Source organism: Gymnoscopelus microlampas (genome assembly GCF_963454915.1).
Source record: "Gymnoscopelus microlampas genome assembly, chromosome: 14".
NCBI lineage: Eukaryota > Metazoa > Chordata > Actinopteri > Myctophiformes > Myctophidae > Gymnoscopelus > Gymnoscopelus microlampas.
In genome coordinates, this window is record NC_139951.1 from 25,900,046 (window position 1) to 25,922,530 (window position 22,485).

Sequence of the window (22,485 nt, forward strand, 5' to 3'; positions counted from 1 at the left end):
GCTGTGGCATTTGTAGTGTACCATGTAAGCGCTTTTGGCTCTGTGTTGTTTACAGACCCCTCAATGTGTTACAGCCGCCCCTAGCACCACCATGAGGCAGATTTTGAAATATGTGGGGTTTCACACCGATTGGTCCAGCGGTGCCCAAGATTAGCTGCTCACAGACACGCAGACGAACAGGGGTGAAAACAATCTCTGCCCCCTACCATTCTGGCCTGGTGCAGATAACAACCCTTTGTGGTAACAAAAGTATTTTAACAGTGGTTCTTCAGGAAAAAAGAAGAAGAGTGAAACACATACTGTACACAAATAAGAACAGCAAATCAAACAAAAGACTTTTCAGTACAAATACTATATATATATATATATAGATATGGGAGTCTTCCAGACTTAACTATTAGTAAATTGTGTGGTTCATGTGGTTGAGACTATTCATTTATTCCTTTATTTGTTTATTTATTTGCTTATTTTTACAATGTCTGCAAACTTTATCAATAATTGCTTTTGGCTTTCTGCCAAAAGTCTATGTAGCAAGGAGGGATAAAAAGGCGTTATATGTAGTCATACCCTAGTCCACACTGTACCTGTTTCTTTCTGTACCACAGTGTGGGAGATTGCAGGGAGGTATTGATATCAGATATTTGCATGCATGTCCTGAACAAGTGTGTTTGCACCACTTGCATAGAATGCAAATTTCCACCCCAGAACCATTCCAGGAAGAAGGACAGCAGTTCAGTGAAATGGAACTAACATGCACGCAAATTAATATGTAATGCAAATTGTATATGCATTGCATCTAAATGTGGACACCAAGCAGAAGCTTATGCTACTGAAGTTATGCTACTGTGTTTACTGAAGTATTTCATATCTGTGAGAAAACATGACGCTGGCCAAACATAATGCAGTACCTGTGTCCTCTGTATTGACACAGTCACTGAAAACTATTATATTTCAGTTATGTAATCGGATATCAGGCATAAACATAAGCTGATCAGTAAAGAATATCCCAATAGTGGAAACGTTTTCTACCATCAGTCTGAAGTTACATCGCTGTGTCAGGAAAGCTGCCATTCATGATTTAGCAACTTATGCAGTCATTGATATTACTTGGAAGTACTTGTACGTGTCATTTTCTGACAGTTGTCTTGTAACCTGTATCACAGTTCAATGTGTGCCCATTCATCAACAAACGCCGCTCTGTGCTTCATAAACAGCAGACCTCACAGGTTCTCAGAGGTGAAATGTCATCCAAAAGTGAGGGCTCGGCTGTACAGTATCTGGGAATTCACTGGCTTGAAAGGAGATTTTCAAACTGCCACTCATGGGATTTGTCCCTGATTGTGCACAAAGCCCTTGGAACTGCATTGTGGTCACAGCTCTGTTGTCCATCCAGAGACCCCACCCCTCTCTGGCCAGTGTGGCCCACTGCTTTTATGTGCTGCCGCTCTAATCCTCAGTGGAATGTATGTCCCCTGGCCTGAAACCTCCCCTCTCCGGACCACTTTTGTGTGTCTGGATGCATGTTGTATTTGCCATTAAAAAAAAAGATGCAGGCACAAGGCCTGTCTGACCATACAGTTCTTTTGCAGACGTGTTTGGCTTACAGCCATGTGAGACAGTTAACAGCGTTTTGTTCATCATGGGCCACTATAAAATCCCCCATTTGGGGATGAAAAAAACTCCCGCCAGGGGTATTCATCTCCCTGGGGTTAAGTACAACAGTCGTCTGTGTGGAGGCGGTCAGGCGTGCTCTGGCCGGCACTGATTAGACACAACGAGAGAATACAGAAAAAAACAGTGCTCCGCTAAGTGGTGGAAGGACAGGGCCATTATAGTCCAAGGAGGGCAGAGATCCAACAATTATCATCTCTTGCCGTCCCACTGTCCTGTTGTAAGAGAAGGCCAAAGTTGTCTCTTGGATATTTTGTGGTTGTGTTATGACACTTGTGATGCTTTTTGGTCGTTTTGTAGTTACTCAGCCTAGATCAACTGTAGACCATTACAATACTGTCATTGGCTTGTAGTCTGATTCTATAAGAACTAAGAAGAGGGGAAAAGGTTAACCAATGCGAAAGTCAACCTCCGCACTTTGTCGTTAGTGATACAAGCGTTCGTAACAAAGGAATCCCCTAGTGTTTCTCGCCTTACCTCACCTCGCCCAGTAGAGATGTGTCTTTTGAATAGTGAGCAGAGCATGGAACAAAGTTATTTCCTGTATACCATGATGTAACTTTCCGAGGTAGGTAAATGAAAGCTATGTGACAGGCATACAACCCCTGATGCTATTTAAAATATCCCCTCCTACCGTCGCTCAATTTCTTTTTGAAACGAGAAAAACACATTCCAACCGTTTAAACCCCCATATTTCTTACACCGACGCAACCACTAAACCATACAGCCCACCTACAGTAGTTTATGGGGATTTGCATGGCGGAGGTGGGTCGCAAGAAGAGAGTCTTGGTGCAGAAGCCTAACTGTAACATTGTGGTGTTAACCACCATGCAGGCAGACCGAGCCATTCCCCCTCCTCTGTGTTTCTCACTACAGCTGGATTTAATTCATCGAGCCGAGATCAGCAGTCGTAAGAGTCTCAGGATAAGTCAATGTAGAGTTTATTAGGAGTTTTAGCAAATAAGCTGCATGAGTTGGAGCTCAGCTTTGCTAAGTAGATCAACTTGTGTGCGTGCGTGCGTGCGTGCGTGCGTGCGTGTGCGTGTGTGTGTGTCTGATACAAAAAGGGCCTTAACTTAGAAGCCCCTTCACAAAGTGAAAGTCTTATGAAATGACCATGTTCACATTGTGTGCTAACTTTCTCGGGGCTCAAGTGAGTCTAAAACCACAGAAACCTCACCCCACATACTGTCAGGCTCCCACCCAGCTAATTTTGTCAATGATACACGGCTAAAATGACAGCATAATGATGAGTTAGGGAAAATGTTGCAATGTACCACATTTTGGCCCACTCTGTCATTTGTGCAAACACATTTTGATTGCTAGGGGCCACCGGTAGTTCTCCAGATATAGGCATAGGTCTAGACCTGAATCCTGGATGCCAGATACTTTCTTTTCCTTTTTTCTCCCTATGTAGACGACATGCCAATTTTACCCCCACACTTGTAGTCCCTGTCATAACCCATACATTTGGTTATGTGGGAGGCTGTAGTCCCAAACTTATCAAGCCGCGAGCCCCCAAATAATCATATTTGAACGGGAAACCCCCCCCACCCCGACAAGCAATTGTATGCATTACATTTAGTTTGACTCTGATCCACAGATTAATATTGTGATAATAGCTGAACTCCAAGCTCGTTGTGAGCTTGTAGTTCAGCTATTTTCACAATGTTTCACATTGCTTATGTAATATTTGGCCAATTTGACATTTTAAATGTCATTACATTGTAACTTTAGAAATGTGTAGATACCCTGTATACACTTATACTGTATCTTGGTTTGTTTACTGTTGAGTGAGAAAACAATGTTGCACATTAAGCCAATCATCTGGGGACCCCCCAAAATTCCCCCAGTTTGGGAACCACTGCTGTGTAGACCACGTGTCGACTCCGATACACATGAAAACGCTGACAGGGTTTGAGGAGTGTATTTGGAGGAACATGCTATCCGACCTAGTTTTCCTTGTTTAATAAGTGGACCGGCCAACCTGTTGCTAGTAGTGCAATGACAGAGATCATTCTCCCTTGCCGGCTTCCCTCTCTCGAATACAGGTAATTGTGTTCATTGGAGCGCCCGGCCAAGGCGAATGCACAGCGGACGATTCAGACCCTTAGTATCTGCAGCGGGCACAGTCTAGGCAGGAACGTTTCCCCTGCACCACCCAGACACTAGATAGCTAAATATTTTAAATTAACCTCTTAAGATATTCTGAGAAATTAGGTCAAATTGAGGCTTAAATCAAAAATGTTTCTTGATTAAAATTTCCTTCGCGTAAAATTTTCCTGCTGTGTGCTAAATTGTCTCTTATTATCTGTGGTGCTGTTGCTGTAGTAACTGCTGGAGTTAAGTACACATACGCAGACTGAGCGATAGAGGAACATCTTTTTTTACTTATGGTGTCTGGTCATTTGTGCACAGCTTTCTCAGTTAGAGGCTAGAGCATTACACCTCTATGTTGCTACATGTGTTTGTGCGCATACATACGTGTGTGTGTGTGTGTGTGTGTGTGTGTGTGTGTGTGTGTGTGTGTGTGTGTGTGTGTGTGTGTGTGTGTGTGTGTGTGTGTGTGTGTGTGTGTGTGTGTGTGTGTGTGTGTGTGTGTGTGTGTGTGGTAGGCCAAGTATAACATTTCCTAAATCCATATTTAGACTTTATTTTTTCTTTTGATAAAAAGTTAAAAACTGTACATCAACCAATTTTATTCAAATCTTTGGGCTAAGTGTCCATCCTTATATCTGTTTGCCATATATTGAATCACCATGGTTCACTTTGGTTCACAGTGGCATAATAATACTATATTGCCCATTTGCCCTGTACCTTGTAAAATCTGAAATATGTGATGTCTGCTGAATTCGATGTCTCTCTGAAGGTCAGGTCTCTTACTGTTGGTACCTTTTTACTTCCTGTAATAAAACCAACCCATTTGATTCTGATTGCAGTCAAGCAGGGTGATGAAAGGGTTCCTTGTTTAAAATTCCCTGAAATATTCAATTATTTGAGCTTTTAATAAATCTAGGTGTTTTATTGTACAGTATTTCTCAGTCATAGCTCTTCTGTTATTTATTCACTTCACAGATTGAAATCAAGTGAGCCCTGCGTGCTATCACCTCCCTCTTATGTAAAGTTCATTACAGCTAGCAATCTAATGCATCAGACAGAAAACATTTGATTACAAGAGAGATTATTGTCAACTGCGTTTTGAATGTTTGTGACATGTCTCTTTCAGGTCAAGGATCTGACAAAGTTCTTGGATCCCAGTGGCTTGGGAGTGATCAGCTTTGAAGACTTCCACCGTGGAATCACCGCTATTAGCAATGGAGGTGAATCATTAAAATGATGTTCTTTTTTTCAAAGCTGTGTGTGCTTGCTAATGTATATTGTCTAATCATATTAACAACTTTCAATCTGGCATCCCGATTTTGACATTATAGGCAAAAATTTTAGTAAAGAATTGTATATCTACAAGCTCACAGCACGTTTGTAGATTGCCACACGACACCATCATAGGACAAAATATGAAATGGGGCTAATCATGGAATTTGCACATCCTATTCGGTCTCTGATTTTACAAGCTGCTTGACTTTGAGTCAAGCAGTCTAAAAACTTCTAAGAACAGTCTGTAAAGGTGTCGTGTGTTGAGACACTCAAGGCCGTAGACGACAGAGCCGTCTTTACACACTGAAGGCTAGCCTGAAAGGACTCGCTCACGAAAGCAGGTAAGCAGAGAAACATGAACCAGGCCTAATTTAGACATGGTTGGACGCCGGTGTCGCACATTGAAAATAGCCAATCTACAAGCTCACGATGCATCTCGGGGCGACACGTTGTGAGCTTGTAGATTGGCTATTTTCGGTGCACAACATGATGCGCAACCAAGTATAAATTAAATCAGGCATAACCCGGCCACAGAGAATGTGTCCGTAGCTCTCCTTGGAGCTAATGAATGCTATCTGGCTCCATCTTTGCCAATGCCTTCGTTCCCCATGGCTTCCCACTTGTCCACGCAATATGCTCACTACAATTTTTCTGCAGAGTCAAAGGGTTGGTGTTGTAAGGGAACAGAAAGGCTGACCCATTTCCTTTGTTACTGGATTCAATATTATTTCCCTTTCTATTTTCTTGCCTTCCTGACCCATTTATGAGCTTTAAATACATTTGTGAGTACAATGGGTGCAATTCATCATGGTGTCCTGACAACGTAGTCATCGGGTCTCGCAGGCTTCATCTCAGCCATTTAAAATGAAGACGGAGAAAAGAAAAAGAGACCGCAGCCTGACTCCAGTTTATTTTCACTGACGAGGCCCTCGCCTCCTCTCCCATGTAAATCATGGAGTCACTTTAAACTTTAAAGAGTATTTTCCATCTCATACAAGCGTTAGCAACATATCTGTGGTGGATTTATGTACTGTGCGGCCACAGTGGCTCTGGCCGTTTGACATCACCGCGACTGTTGCCTGGGGGCTAAAGTGACATCACAACAGAGTTTCGTTTGACAGCACATGCCTGGCAGTGTTGACACATCATGCAGGTTGTGTTGAGATCATCGCAAGGCACAGTGTTTGCCTCGTTACGTCCAGCCCCATTGCCGTTGATTTGTGGAACTCGTTTCCCAGGGCTTTCTGGGTTACGCAGCTCCAGTTACCCGGGTCATTAATAAATAATACACTGGAAAACATTAGACCCACACAGACGCATGGGCCGTAATAGGCTAGGTTTCAGATAGGGAGTGGGGGAGAGAGACGGGGTTTGAGCAGAGTCCTATTCGCCTGAATTATTCACTGCCCCCCTCACTGCCATCTCTCTTTCTTTTCCCTTCTCTTTCTCTCTCCGTCATGTATGATCAATGTAATCTTAGCTATAGTATATTTATGTCAGTGGAAGCTAAGCAGCAGCGTTATGTAGTACATTACAGCATTAATTTGTAGTCTGTCAGATTATCACCTCTGTGAAGTAGATTTACACCATGATCTTGAACTATTTCAGCTAATCAGGGAATTACAGAAATGAATATTCATGCTTACATAAATGGAGTGGAAAGTCACATAATTATTAGAAAAAGTATAAGCTTGTGGAAGCAGAAAATCTTGCCCCCAGGCAAAAAAATATTTCACCATTACCAGTACTCTTGTGATGTTTTGTATCTTAATTATATGTATTGTTTCTATTTAACCAGAGGGGAATGTTGTTTGCTACCTTATTACTGTTTATTAATAAAAATCAACAACAATAATGATCACATGTACAAATAAGCCACATTATGTCCTGTAGAAAGGTAGTCACCGTGTGTGAAGTTCAGAACACTTGTGCAACTTCCCAAGCCTTTCACACACTGCTGCCAGAATTCACCCGTCTATAAAAGCAGTAAGGAGATTTTGTGTGTGGCCTGGTAGCACCAGGTCCCCTTTTATCTACTTTGGAGTGACACAAAACCTGTTTTTCCAGCTCCCAACTGGCCTTCCAGTTTGAATATGAATTTCACTGTGCCCCGCCTCTACCTTCTTTATCTGCTTGCTTCCGCACTTGTTATTGGCAAAAGTGACCTTAATAAAGACAACCCCACAGGCTATGGAAATGCCTCATCCCCTGTGGTGGCTGTGGCATGTCTGGAACAACAACAGTTGGTCTAGAAACCAACCGCTGGACAAGTTGAATAGGATTTGTCTGAGCCATTGGAGAATCAAGCACCCCTCTGTCCTTGATGACTTTTTTAGTTGTGCCAAGAGGCCGCAGGCCCGTAGCCCAAAACAGTGCTGACGTCCTCTAGCACAGCCCCATTCAAAGCAGGCTCATAATATTCAAAAGTGCTGTAATGTGTAGGCCTATACTAGGAGTTTTGAAGAACCTCCCAGTTACGTAAGACCAGGGTGTACAAAACACCCAGGTTCCAAGTGCTGTGAAGTGCACTATTTGTGTTCCAGCCCCTTTCAGCAGGGTGTTATTCACAACTCTGTTTACTAGATACAGGGCGCCCCAGTGGCTGATAGGAGTCCATCCCACGGGTCCGGCTCAGGTTTCACCATTTGTGTGCAGGTGCTCTCTTTAACAGAAGCCTTTATTGGCATTGTTTTATGTTGCCACATACACCCGGTCACATGGTGCTACTGAGCCCTTGAAATATGAGTTGTAAAAGTTACATAATGTTGACTGTTAACACGGTACACTACATAATGTTGACTGTTAACACGGTACACTACTGTACCGTTTTAACATCAAAGTAGGGCAGCAACGTTAACTCTTAAAAGGTAAGTTGTTCTCTTGAGAAAATGTGTCTGAATGCTGGTTGGATACATCTCAGCAAAGTGACCTGTGCAAAATCATCAACTTGCCTATCCCTTCCGCTCCTATTGTTCACCCCCCCCCCCCCCCCCCCCCCCCCATTCTGTCAGTTCTATGGCACTTTGTTTAACATGTACGGTACACTGGCACTGCAAACATTAATCTTCTCATTTAGTTTTTCTTGTTGACATTGTATGTTTGCGTTGTGCACATTAACCGGGGTTCTCCTCCTCTCTGTATCTACAGGGCCAGAGCCTCAACTGTATGACGCGCACTACAGCCCAGGGGACGGAGCCGTGGGCTGCACCGAGGAGTACGATGAGGTACGATGAGACACAACACCAGATAACCGTTGCATTGTTCTTTTTACCTAAAACTAATCCTACCTAACCCAGGTAATATACAAACCACAAAGACCCGACCTTTAACCATCATCAAACCTAAAGAAACAGGAAAACTTTTGGCTACAGCAGTGATTCTCAACCTTTTTAATTTCAGGGATACCCATTTTGTTTATTTTTATCTCTGGGTCTCCAATCTAAGAAATGTTTTATTGTTAGACATGATTTGGTCCAATATTGCCTTTCAATTGGTCCAGAATTCCTTTACTACCTAGGAACTGTAGGTATAGAAGTAACAAAAAATTATTATTGTACATTCTCTAATTGTATTTACTTGTACATGTAGCCTACTAATGGTGAAGATTAACTATCGATCATTTAGTGAACATGGGGACCCCCTGGAACCACCTCAAGGACCCCCGGGAGTCCCTGGAAGCCGTGTTCTCAACGTGGAACTTGCAACATCATGTAGATTGATTCTAGCCTGTTGTGGTCCAGTTCTGCCCATGTTCTTTCTGTCTCACTCACAGCAGCACAGTGTCCAGTTCCCAGGCTGAACTCCCGCTGCACTCACACGCATCCCGCTGTAATTGGCCAAGCGGCCAGCAGAGCTATCATTACCACTCTGTGAATATTCCACATGCTTGGCACACATGCCAAATGACATCTGGCTGAATTCTCCAGTTTTCTTTTTTCTGTTCACAAATATTGAATGAGCTGCTGGCCGAGTCGGGGCTGAGATTTTTACATGTGCGTGGAATTATGTTTTTTCAGCTGCGGTTAGCATATCTGGAATTCCTGTCTCCTTCTGCACACAGAGGTTGTATATTTAACTATCATTTCTGCAGGCGTCAGCGAGATTGAATTGTTTCTCCCATTGTGTGCACTTGGATCACTTTTGAAGTGGGATTGTTGTTACAGTGTGCAGTATCAGCGCCCTCACTTGGTGTGGTTTATAAGTGCACTCCCAGTTTTTACAGCACAGAGGTAGGGCATGGTTTTCTGTCGGATCAACAGGTACAGTTTGGCATTAACACTGACAGGGGGCTCGCTCCATGCTTATATACAGGGACATCCCATGCTTTAAAAGTTAAAGAGATGTACTTTTGTTCGAATCCTCAACATTACATATCGACGCTGTCGGGTGGAAACCTTCTATGTCCAAAACTGTTACTTTTCAGGAAATGGAAAAAATAACCTGTGTTCCAATGGGTCCAGTGTAGTTATATAGTCACAAGGACTTCTTTTCATTGGTTAAATATTTATAAAAACTCACAGGCGTCCGCTTTCAACCAGGTGTCCGTATTTTGGGCATGTCATTTTAAACCATTTTAAAAATGGTTAAAAAACATAATCGAAATAAATACTAAAAATACTACTTTTGCGTGGCACTGTCAAGACAAATTATAAAATAGGGCATTCATTTATGAAGAAAACATAAAAATATGAAATGGGAAGATACAAGGTTTCTGCTCAACAGCGATGATATGCATCACTTGCCGTACGTGTTGATGAGAGTAAGGTTCAATGAAGAATTCGGGCCCAAATATGGAGTGAGAACTAAATTCCTGGATTAGAATTAGAGCAGCATGGTGTCCGGAGAGACTCATAAATCTGCCAGCAGCTTTATAATGAGAAGCACTGATACAATGCTTCAGTGCAGATCTGTGCCTCTACAATCTGGAGCTTACAGGCTCCAAAGAAGGCAGAGAGACCTTGTGTCAGATAACTCGGGATTGAAATGAAACGTGTGTTTTACAAAGCAGAATGAATTGAACTCTGAGCTAATGGTGTGTGAAAAGTCAGTCCTGAGTTATTTGTTTTTAGATTTATATTTCAGACCTCAAACGTTCCGGTAGCTAGTCACTATTTCTTGGAAGGCATACTGGAAGCGGCATATTTGTGGAGTTGGTGGATGTGTTTGAAGTAGACACCACACCTGTATCCCTGGCCTTGTTTTTTCCTTGGGTTCCTGGCAGTGGACTCCTCTCTCTCAATGGCCACGCTGTCCTAGACCTGTTTGCTTTCAAAACAGGCGAGGTGAGGCTGTTCACCGGAGGCCTGGCAGAAGAGGTACATAAAAAAAGGCCCGTCCAACCCGCCCCCTCCTGGCTCCTTCACAAAATGTTCCCTCCCTTTGGCTTTGGGATATTTCTTTGGAACAGCAAACAACAAGCGAGAGGCCCTCTCCTGTTCTCACAATCAAAAATGTATCTGCCAGTCATTTTTTCTCTTCTTTCTCCGTCTCTAATTGCCTGTTATTAGGCACATGGCCAGGGAGTTATGACAACACTGTATGATATACTGCACGCCTTCATTCTGCCTGCTGGCTGTGCGATCCGGGACACTGGTAGAACATGGCGTAATGATTTACACTGTCACATGGCGACTAGGAACTAGAACTCCCAGTAGACATTAAAGATTAAATGGGCGTAGGTTTAATCTTGTGTTGTGTTTTAACCTAGGGGCTGAGGAGTCGCTGTCAGTGGTGGATAGTGACAAAGTAAAAATTCTCAAGTACTGTATTTCAGTACAATGTTGAGGTACTGGGTTACTTCTACTCCACTACATCTCAGAGGCAAATATTGTACTTTTTACTCCACTGAAATTATTTGACGGCTTTACTAATTACTTTGCAGATTTAGATTATTATTACAAAACATAGAGCCACATAAGCTCTATTCTATAGTTATTTAGTTACTTTTACTTTGGCACTTGAAGTATATTTTGATGCCAATACTTTTGTACTTTTACTCAAGTATAATATTGAATACAGGACCTACGTTGTGGTGTTGCTACTAAGTAAAAAAGCAGAGTACCGCTTCCACCACTGGTCTACTATAGTGTGAGCGCCCCAAGCCACCTTCCCTGGTCTTTGGACTTTCTCTCCCTGTCCCCGCCCCCTGAACACCCAGCCGAGCTGAATGAGGTGTTTTTGATATTTTCAAATTTTCACTCATTTTCTCTCACTCTCTCTCTCTCTCTGTGAGAGTGAAAGGGAGGAAGCGCTAGGAGGGGGGTGATCGCAGGGGTCTCATGACAGGCCAGCTTTCCTGTCAGTGAGGCCAGACTAGAGAGCATGGTTTTGGGAATGGTGGATAGCCCTCTGGGCCCTGCACCCCCCGGAGCTTTACACAGACAGGTAAGACCTGCCATTCGTGGGCGGACTCATATTGTTTCTGATCATGCCGTGTATGCAGTGGTGGAAAAAGTACTCAAATGTTTTACTTAAGTAAAAGTATCAATACTGCAATGTAGAAGTACTCTGTTACAAGTAAAAGTCCGGAATTAAACATTTACTTGAGTAAGTACAAAAGTATTGGTATCAAAATGTACTTAAAGTACCAAAAGTAAAAGTACTAACATGTTTGAAAATAGCAGATCTACAAGCTTGTAGATCGGCTATTTTCAAATAGCCTATGTATAAAATAGGGCTGAAGTGGTTAATGTATGTTTTATAATGTAATGATTTATATCTACAAAGTAACTAGTAACTAAAGTTTTCTAATAATTGTAGTGGAGTAAAAGTACAATATTTGCCTCTGAGATGTAGTGGAGTAGAAGTAAAAGTACAGACAATTGGAAACACTCCAGTAAAGTAAAAGTACCTCAAAATTGTACTTACTGTAAGTACAGTACTTGAGCAAATGTACTTACAGTAGTTACTTTACGCCACTGATAAGGGCTGCTTGTACTTGTGGACTGGAGGTGTCGGAACAGCAGGTTTTGCTTGGCACAGGCTTCAGAAAGGCAACAGGCTGCATCTGAAGCCTGCGTGTGCTGAGTCGTTTGGACGTTGGCGTAATTGGCATTTATACCCCGCTTGCTGTATGTGAATGTTAAAAACAGGCTCCCGTTTGAAACCGGTGTCTTGTATCTCTGTTTTCTCACTTTCGTTGGACGTCTTCCAGCCATTTATCATTTAGTGACCTATTACATCATGGAATAACAAAGACCAGCTGATGCCTGTCAATGACCACTGCATCTTTACTTCAGTGATAATAGGTGAATGTATTCTCTGTGGAGACATCTATTATGTCTGACAGCAGGTCTGGAAATCTATAAGACATAAAACTGGATATATTGTATGAGGTACCTGGGGTTTTGTCTTTATATTAACAGGCATAATATACACTGTAGTAGTAGCATTATATTAGCCCCAACCCCACTGCTAAGATTTCTAGGTGGTGAATTATTAAGCCATTCTAACGATTGTGTACTTGTGTGTTTCCACTAACAGGCGATGATATAATAATTTACAGTTCCCCCCCCCCCTCCCATCTCATTGTAGCAAAATGAGGTGACAGACAGCGCCTACCTGGGTTCAGAGAGCACGTACAGCGAGTGTGAGACCTTCACGGATGAGGACACGGGAGCCCTCGTACCGCCCGAGATGCACGAGGAGGTGGAGACGGACAGCGGCATCGAGGCCACCATACATGACGCTGATGATGGCAGCAACAGGTCAGCATGAGGCTCAGGCATACAAAACTGCAGTCCGTTCAAAGTAAACAACCGCGCCTGCTTTGCACACTCGAGCGGTTGCCTTCCTAGGAGAACCCATTCAACTATTCATGCATTGCTTCAGCGCTGCACACTATGGAGCTCCTCCTCAGTATACATAGATGCTTATATTCTCATTATAGATGTATTCCAGGATTGGGCCACAAAAGCAAGGCCAGAATTTTTTTAGGCATAAAAAAACAAGGGCTTCTCTGTCCCAACATGCATCTATTGTACCTCGACATACTGTAGTACTTTAAGTGCCCCCCTGGGGCTACAAGACACCCGACATCTCTGCATGTAGGGAGGTGAACTTGATTCTGAAAAGGTCGTTTTAGGTCAAAGCGTCTCTGATTACCCTCCTGAGATAAATCATGTGGATCAGATTATAATAATATGACCTTTTATTTTGTTCCAGCCACAACGCTTTCTGTTAATGTGTGTTAAGTCCTCCACTAAGGGGGACAGCCCTGCACTGGCCCTTCACACACACCTTCCACAGCCGCCACATGGTTTATGAGCCAACTCTGGATCAGGGACTACTTGAAGTGTATTTGGGTCAGCAGCAGATGGAGAGATTATAATGATGCAGTGGACAGCCACTGTGTTTGATCTGATGCCTTAAGTACCTCAGATGTTGTTAGATTGTCTACCTGAAGGTGCTTCAGTGTTTTGATTGTTCTCCAGATGAATCCTTATAAATCAGCGTATACATTGTTAGTTATTGTAAGAATTGGGTAAGTTATATGCATACCGCATACTGTACATCAAACCCTGTAGTAGTAGTTCAAATGTCCTGGAGAAATTCAGGCAACGCTTCCTAATCTCCACCAGTGACCACAGTGAAATAGTAGGCGCTTTTTGGGATTGTTGTGTCTTGCACTGCTCATCTAAAGATAACTTGGACTAGAGATAAGTTGAACACAGTGAAACGGCGTGAGACCTTGTGCAAAGAGAGACTTTCTGATGGTCTTTCACCCTTCTCAGTGTGTCTTAGTGGATCATCTGGTCTGTTTTATGAGACTGGAATGTATCTATCTGTTTTGAATTATCAAGATGTGGCATCAGCCTGTACTGATTATAGTAAGTTAAGATCATTTTTTGAATCTTTTAATTTATCTAATGTCTCATTGTGGTTTTTACTAAATTGGGTAACAGCAATGCTTAATCTTAATTCACAGTCTTGTCAAACTCTCCATTTTGCATCGTCTTGTTTTTTCGCTGCCTGACAGTTTGTTGAGTGGGAATATGTTACTCATACTCATTATCAGTTTGCTATGTTAACTTGGGATGATGTTGATTAACGGTTGTGGGTACTGGACAGTGGCCAGTTATCCTCAGCCCATGACACTACCCCCACCTCTTAGGCCGCAAATGAGCAGATGTATGATTTTGAACAGCTATCTCTCGTTCTTTAGACAGCCCAAACGGGCTGATATGTTTAGTGTCTGATTCTGATCATTGAAATACAGCTATCGATCATTGTTTGGACGTTCTAATCTAGACAATGATTTATTGTTTCTTGCGTAGAAATGTTTGTATTCTTTTCATAAAAATGTTGTTACAGTAATGTTTCTTAGGTAAAAGATTCATTTAATTCTTGAAAACTGAATTTCAGCACTGGGATTGTTGTGTTGTTGTTGTAGAGCAGGGTTTCCTTGCAATTTGAGACCATTCATCACTTAAGTACTTACATTTTTTTAAATAATAATAACAGATGTACAAGCTCACAATGCGGCACATTTAGTATTATTATTACTATCATTTATTTGTTTTCGTTTGTCTCTGAATTTGGGTTTTTGTTTTGGAAAAAAAAGAAACCGAAATCGAAAGGTAAAGAAAATACCTGTACTGTATATTTACTCGCGACCCATGAAAAAACGGCTCTGCGACCCAAAATGGGTCAGGACTCTATGTTTGGATAACACAGAATTAGAGGCTTGGAAAAAGTACAGAGAAATACAGTTGTAAGGTCAGGCACTGGAGTAGAGTTAAGTTGTAAGTTGTGGCTTCTGTACTGCCCTACCTCAGGAAAAGGGGAGGGAATGACACATTAATTCTGACCACTGAATAGGAAAACTTGGGTTCACTGGCCAATTTATAGCTAACAAACTCCTATGTTTCGGGGGGGTTGTGTGTTGGAAGTGCTTTGCGAGGTTGACCTAATTGAATCCATCCACTCGAGCTTTGCAAGCAGAGTGGCTGCAGCACATCGCCGTGTGCATGTCTGAATGAACGTGTTGTTTTTGTGGGGCACAGTTTGTGCCAGGCACGGGGGAGGAAGTGTTGAGGAATGAGGCCTTATCTGCTGACTGTGTGACCTGTCTCTCGGTCCTGATGACGGATTGGACGGCTCTGCCTGTCAGGGATGTGTTTGGACTTCCCGTTCCATGACTGAGTCTTGAATTCCAGGAAGTGTGGAGTAAGCTCTTTTAGGTTTTTTCCTTTTTTTTGTTTTTAGTTGGAAAGGGGCTAATCTAACTCCCCCCACCCCGAGTTTGGAAGGTGCACTTCCTGTGATACCAGTGAACCTCTTGGCAAGCTGTGAAAGAGGATTTATGTTTAAAATATCACTCTCTCTCAAATAACAAGGTCAGGTGTTCCAAGATGATCCAAGTATTTATTTGTTGACTTTTAGGATCAATATCATGTTGGCAAAATGTTCAAATGATCAAAGACATCATTATTCTTCAGTCTTAGTAAACAAAAAAAAATCCACAGATCAAACGCTTTAGAAAAACTCTTCCTGTCAAAAAAGTCTTTGTTGTTCATTACATGCAGTGACTCAACACTGACTGCCAGTAACTGCTGACAGAAGGGTCTTTTAGGCTGTGTATTTTGCAATACAGCATAGCTAACCTTGCTTACCCCTACTACTGAAGACAATGGCTGTTACATATAGGAGTACTCCAGGGATTAGGAATCTTAACACGATTAACTAGCTCCACCCACCTATTCCCGTCCCTTTCCATCCAACCCCAGCGTCCCCACACAGGGCTGGGGCCGGTAGAGTCAGTGTGCTTGCCTATTAGCCCCTACTTAACCTAAAATCGGATTAACACCAGCCACTCACAGCCGCCCTGTCCCGATTCAAACTCAGGTCTAACGGGTGGCACAGATGATTCACTAGCACTCACACGGAACTGCACAATAGCAAGCTGTGAGGGCCACAACATCACCCTTGCCGTTCTAATCTAGACCCAACCCTTGATACTTTTTCCAAATCAGAGAGCTGTGGATTTATTTCATGTTGGTGTAAACAAGTGAAACGTCAGGATTTCACTGTGGTTGTCTGAGGTTTTGTCTCCGGTTGCTCCGAGTCTTACACGCCAGGCCAGTGGAGTGCCTTCTCTCTCATCACCAGTCCTCTCTATGAGAGACCTGAGTATGGGCCCTTACACAGGCCTGGGTTCGGGGTAAGTGTCTCCATATATGTATTGAATTAAGATTGACACGGGTCATGTTATATTTTTCTAGTATTTTGCTGTATTGGCTAGATGTTGTTTGAGTTCTGTAAGAAGCTGAAGATTGGGTGAAATGTCATCTGGCGTGCCTGAAGGTACTGAGTATCCAATAAAAGTACAGGATGCATTTCTTTGCGTTTGTAATTGATGCCTATTCAGATAGTTTCTAGTTATAATATTCAGATATACTGATGCTAGGTTTTATGTCTATCTGGTTGCTATGCTAATTACTTTGTAGCACAGACTTGTTTTCTCAGTACTGTTTACTGGTGTTTGTCGACTAGTATTAATGTCTCTTACTTCAAATCTTGCACATTGCAAGTCGCTCTGGATAAGAGCGTCTGCTATAAATGCCTATATTATAATTGTAAATTGATTGAAGGGTGTCCGTTCATGGCCATTTTGATTTGTTAAAGGTTTGTTCTAGTTTTTTCAAAATATATTTTTGGGGCTTTTCTGCCTTATTTGGATAGTAGAGTGGAGAGTGACAGGAAACAGGGAGGGTAAGACGAGGAGTGACACGCAGGAAAGGTCATCGAGCTCAGGAATCGAACCTGTGACTTGTTGTATTAGAGCCTATAAGTGGTATGCTCCTTTTAACCACTAGGCTATCAGCGCCCCGATTTGTTAATGGCTCATTCTCGGAAAAGCTAGAAATGGACCACTATTGTTGTGTGACTACAGATTGAGTTTTGCTGATTTGGACATCCTTGGACATCCTGTTATCCTGTTAGTAGTTGAGACAACTACAGTTTCCTGTAGGGTAGCAGGGAACACAGGCTTTCCAGCTTTGCACAAGCCAGATGTTTGGGTACGATTCTGTTTAAGATTTTTAGAGAGTCCTAGACGAGCGATTTACAAATGTTTTGACTGATATTTTGTCATTGGGTTAGGGTTAATCAATTTGATAAACGTAGTTTATTCAAGTTTGTGTTTGAGAACATTTAACTTATAAGCAAGAAATAAACACAAATAACTTAAAATAAAACAAACTTTATTTCATATAACCTATTAACCTCACAATGCGTTGTGAGCTTGTAGATCTGGTATTGATTTTGTATTTTTTTGAAAACCTTTGAAACTTTTCATCTATAATCTATAGACGCCAGGTTGAAAGTGATAAAAACAAATTGTGACGTGTGACAGATACCAGTGTTGTCAACAAAGTCAAATAATGGCCGATATATTGGTCAGGCTCTATGAAGGATTACTATATTTACCCTCCCGTGACCCTGTTGATTTAGTCACTACACACAAGCTAAAATTGTCTCTGCCAATTACTAAACAAACATTGTCAGGACATTTTTAACACTGTCTCACCTCAGATAAGGTTATCTCTTCAGCGTAGCCCACATAAAACTCAGCGAAAGCTCTGCTCACATGCTGCTAGTGTAGACATCACACTCCCTCATTGCCAGCCAAGTACAATGCAAGACATTTTGTTTTCACCAGGGCAGACGTTTTGGGATGTATGTGAATTAACAGATTACCTTTGAAGAGACTGGGGACCTTGTCAGAGTTGCTGCACTTGTCTGCCGATGATAAATCACCAGAGTAAATGGTCTTGTTTTGGATTTGGTTCTTTTCATTTCCGGGCCTCTGGGTCCAGTACTCAAACATCCTGCCAGCTCTTACAGACCAAGCTTGGCACACCGACACACTGGCTGAACGACTGCGGCACTTATCTTATTTGACTCAAGCAGTCAGAATAGATGAGCCTGGCGGCTATGCACGACTGCCTATGTGGTCTGTAAATACTTGATGCCAGAGCTTAGTTTATACACTGTGCAATAAACAGACATAAGTGTTTAGCATCTAAACGTAACATATTGTTATGTCAACCCCCACAAACACTCGTCCACGATCGCCTAGGATGTACATTTCAATGTATATAAATACAGGGCACCGTTGGAGGTGCAACAGGCCCAAGGCCTAGCAGGAAGACCATCCCTCTGTATGAAATAATGCAGTATTGTGATATTGACTACTGAAGTTTCTGAATTGTATAACAAAATCCTAGTTACATGTCATGTACTACTTACATTTATTACACACTGAGAAAAATCAATTCTGAAGAAAGATATGTCTATACGCGTAGCAAGCGTACGCATAGCAAATGATAGCGATTGACATTGATGTGTGTATATATACCATCCTGTCATTCATGTACCCACTCTTTTTCAGGTTCTCATTGAACTCTGACCTCCACAACCACTCTCTGGTGACGGTCATCGGCGGAGAGGAGGAGCATTTTGAGGACTTTGGGGAGAGCAACACCTCAGAGTTGCTGCTGGAGACCAGCATGGACGGCACTGAGGAAGACCCCTCCCTGCTGCAGACCCCCGGCCAAGTCAACGGATCCTCGCTGCTCCTGTCTCCCAGGTAGAAACCCATCCCTGCACCTAACACTGGGAGATAACGTGGATATCTATGGATCAAGCTAATTATGTAATATGTCTCCATAGTGTGGTACTTCTTTACTTCCTTAAACATCCTTAATTACACATTTCAGGTGTAAATGTTAAATTAATCCAAACAAGAGTGGCTTCTGTGTCTAGCCATTGACCATATTTACAAGGCAGCCATTTTGCTGTTATGTCATAATCAATGGGGTGGGATGGGGTGGAGTTTCCCCACCCCAAGTACAACTTATGAGCAAAATGGCCTCTTTGTCAATATAGTCAAATAAAAATAAATAACAAATTCAAAGGCCATGAAGATTTATGTACTTCATCCCGGTTTGTCACCTTACAACGATTTCTTATCTGGTTGTGGTTCCTGATAATAATGGCACTCTGTCAGCTACATTATGAACTACCGCGTACTTAGATGTCACTAATCACTTTCCAGGGTGACTGTTTGTTCAGAAAGAGTCTGAGGTCAGTCATTGATAAGCACTCTGTGGAGAATGTCCTTCCCACCCTGAACTGCCTTCCTTTTAGTCTGGAAGGGCAACAGAAAGGGAAACAAGTAGTCATTCGATCAAGTCTTTTTTTCCTCTGACTGTTGTCAGAATTAGTCAGAGTTAGAATATAGCAGGCTGTAGTTTGTTCCACCGCTGTGCTCTGTGCTCCCTGTCCTGAACCCCTTGCAGCTTGTTCAAAGTTCTCTGAATACAGCTACTCTGACACGCTCCCATCGTTTTAAGTTGCTGTAGATTCTATAGTCCACTGGGACAGAGAGAAGGTGAACGTTCCTGGAACGATTTCAGCCAACCTGAGGAGTGCTTAGCACACGTTGCCCCTCGGCTGTCAAGACACACATTTAGTGTGAAGTGTCAGTCAAACAGTGAAATGCACCCAAGCTCGCTTTCTCTCTCTCTCTCTCTCTGTCTGACACACACACACACACACACACACACACACACACACACACACACACACACACACACACACACACACACACACACACACACACACACACACACACACACACACACACACACACACACAAATACACACACACAATACACTTCATTATACTACAACATTTTCCAGCTTTTTCTACTCTGCTTCCATCAAACACTTGGATAAAGCACAATTCCACGTTGGGTGATATTTATCCCCATATCTTAGCAGCCAGCTTTTGTAGCCCTGTCATGATATGGAAAGAAGCCTCTCAAGCCGGATAGGCATTAATAGGACTTTTGCAGTTACTAGTCCTAAAAGGCTTTTCTTCATTGTGAGTTGGCTGAATGGTCCGTAAGATTTCTAAGGACAAATATTTGCAGTGAGCATAGCACTGAGGTAGCGGAGGCCAGTCAGTTTTGCACATAGTACGTTCTGTACTTAGTTATCCTTAGGGAAAAATAGACAAAACAACACATCACTGCATCCCACAGAGCTCACCCACTCAGCACCCACTCAAAGCTCCCACTGTGAGCCGATCGTGCTAATTAGGGAGATGCATGCATGTAGCACTAGACTTCAGTGCCACCTACACGCACGCACGTTTGCACACGTGTAAATGAGTTGAATCACAGTACTTGGGGTGGCCACGGCTGAATGGTTAAGGAGCCCGCCTGGGAAGGCAAAGGTCCCAGGTTCGATTTCCAGCCGTCAACAATGTGTCAAAGTGTGAAATTGAGCAAGACACTTAACCCCTAACTGCTCCCCGAGCGCTTCACACCAACGGTTGCTCCTAGGATGGGTAAAACGCAGAGGAGAAATTTCACGTATGTGCAAATATACAGTGACAAAAAAACACCCCAAGGCGTGGGGACCAAATTATTATGTTACCACTACAGACAGATAGTCGCATCACATCTTTACACACAAACACACACACACACACACACACACACACACACACACACACACACACACACACACACACACACACACACACTGTGGTGGATGTTATTCAATCACGGTGTGCGTCAGCCTAGCCAGTTAACCCATTAAAACCGGGAAAGCATCTGTGCCATTTTAGATTTTAGCGTTAGCTATTCAAAAATAGCAGATATACAAGCTCACAGCGTGTCACTTTGTGCCGCGCTGCAAGCTTGTACATCTGCTATTTTTGAACATTTTAGAAAAATCTTGAAAGTGTGAGAACTACTGATTTAGAAGGAATTTGTAAAAGCGGCCTCAGGTCTTATGACTTGATACAAGCAGTGAAATCTCAAGTGCAGATGACTAGCCAGTGAACCCATTATCCAACATAACGGCCTGTAGAGCGGCAGTGGCTCAGAAGCTAGAGTGGCCGTTTGATCCCCGGGTCCTCCTGGCTTCGGGGTGTAGTGTCCTTGAGTTCTTAAGACACTGAACCCCTCACTGCTCCTGATGAGCAGGTCGGTGCCTTCTATAGTGCCTTCTTCAATATGTATGTGTGTGAGAACGTGTGAATGTAATGCACATTGCAAAAAAACACTTTGGAGAAAGGCTCTACAGAAATGCAGATCATTTAGCACATATTTTGTATAAACAGTAACCTGCATCACTTCGTTCCATACTGCAGATCAAACTTGCTCCCCATACAAGTACGTAGATAATGTTAGGAGAAGGCTGCCACTGCTATGCTCCCCCCCCCCCGCCACACACACACACACACTAAAATAAACCACAAAACGCTTTGTATGCTTGCTAGAGAGTGACTATTCTTTTAATGTCATCAACTGCAAACTGTTCCACACAATGCATGTCCACCTGTGAACGAGCTGCAAAGTGACATGCGTACATATGTTGAGGCTTTTTGACTATTGTACCATACGGATACACATGAACACCTGATACTAAGGGAATGTATTTTAATTCATTTTTCTGGGAAACTGCCTTCAGAGTCTTGTCACCACTGAATTAGTCCTGCTCACTTCCCCCTTCAAATACCACAGAGCACTTCACTACTCTCTGCTCGTTCAAACCTACTTTACCTTTCCCTGGAATCCCTACACTCCCAGAGGAGTCCTCTCTAGCCTCAGTTCACCCCTTCTTGTCCGTCACTCACAACTCCTCCTTCTCTCCCTCTTCCTCCCCCTTTTGCTTCGCTCCTCTCTCCAGTGCACCCGCTCCTCTCCCTGACCGCTTTCAGAGCTTCCTCAGGGAGGAGGCGCTGGACTTTTTCTGTAGCCAGTGTCACAAACAAATCAGTCGTCTCGAGGACCTCTCCACTCGCCTCAATTTCCTAGAGATGACTAGGTAACACATCGCCCCATCTCCTCCGGCCCACCTCCTGTGTGTGTGTGTGTGTGTGTGTGTGTGTGTCTGTACACACTGCTGTGTCATTTAGGTATCATATACATTGCCATGATCTCTGTGCCTGGTTAAACATCAACATAAAATAAACACACCTTGTCTGTTCATGTACTGTACAATGTTATCCATGCACAGAGTATGATGACGTGTGTATGTGCTTGTGTTTTTTGGTCAGTCACTCGGTCACAATCATGGTGATCACTCTCCATCGTCACTCCTCTCTGCACGTTTTGTGTGTGACTTGCAGTGGGTTTGTTTTTGTTTTTGTTTTCATTCTGGCTTGCGGTCAGGAATGCTAAAACTCATCCCATCTGAAACTCAAATGTGCACATACAGTAGCATTACGGAACAATAAGTCTGTTCAATAAGGTAAGTACAAATGACAGTCATGCTTTTCTATAGAAGTTTCATAACCATTTGCAGGGTGCTGACTGGCCATTGCTCATAACTACATGAATTACGATTTGTCATGCCTACATAATACATAAGTTTCATTCTTTGTCACTCTGTCCACAATGATCTTAAAGATGGTACCTT

At 42.8% G+C, this 22,485-nt stretch overlaps 1 protein-coding gene across 2 annotated transcripts in view; it reads left to right on the plus strand.

Annotated features, from left to right (window-relative positions):
• rab11fip3 (RAB11 family interacting protein 3 (class II)) overlaps positions 1–22,485 on the plus strand; it is a 41,211-nt gene that overhangs the window by 5,385 nt on the left and 13,341 nt on the right. Inside the window, exons 2-6 of one of the 2 annotated variants that reach the window (XM_084079210.1) lie at positions 4,898–4,991; positions 8,194–8,270; positions 12,580–12,752; positions 18,440–18,637; positions 21,754–21,891. In XM_084079210.1, the coding sequence (XP_083935336.1) occupies positions 4,898–4,991; positions 8,194–8,270; positions 12,580–12,752; positions 18,440–18,637; positions 21,754–21,891 (680 nt within the window). The remainder of the gene's footprint in view (positions 1–4,897; positions 4,992–8,193; positions 8,271–12,579; positions 12,753–18,439; positions 18,638–21,753; positions 21,892–22,485) is intronic. The other variant, XM_084079211.1, reaches the window with a different exon arrangement.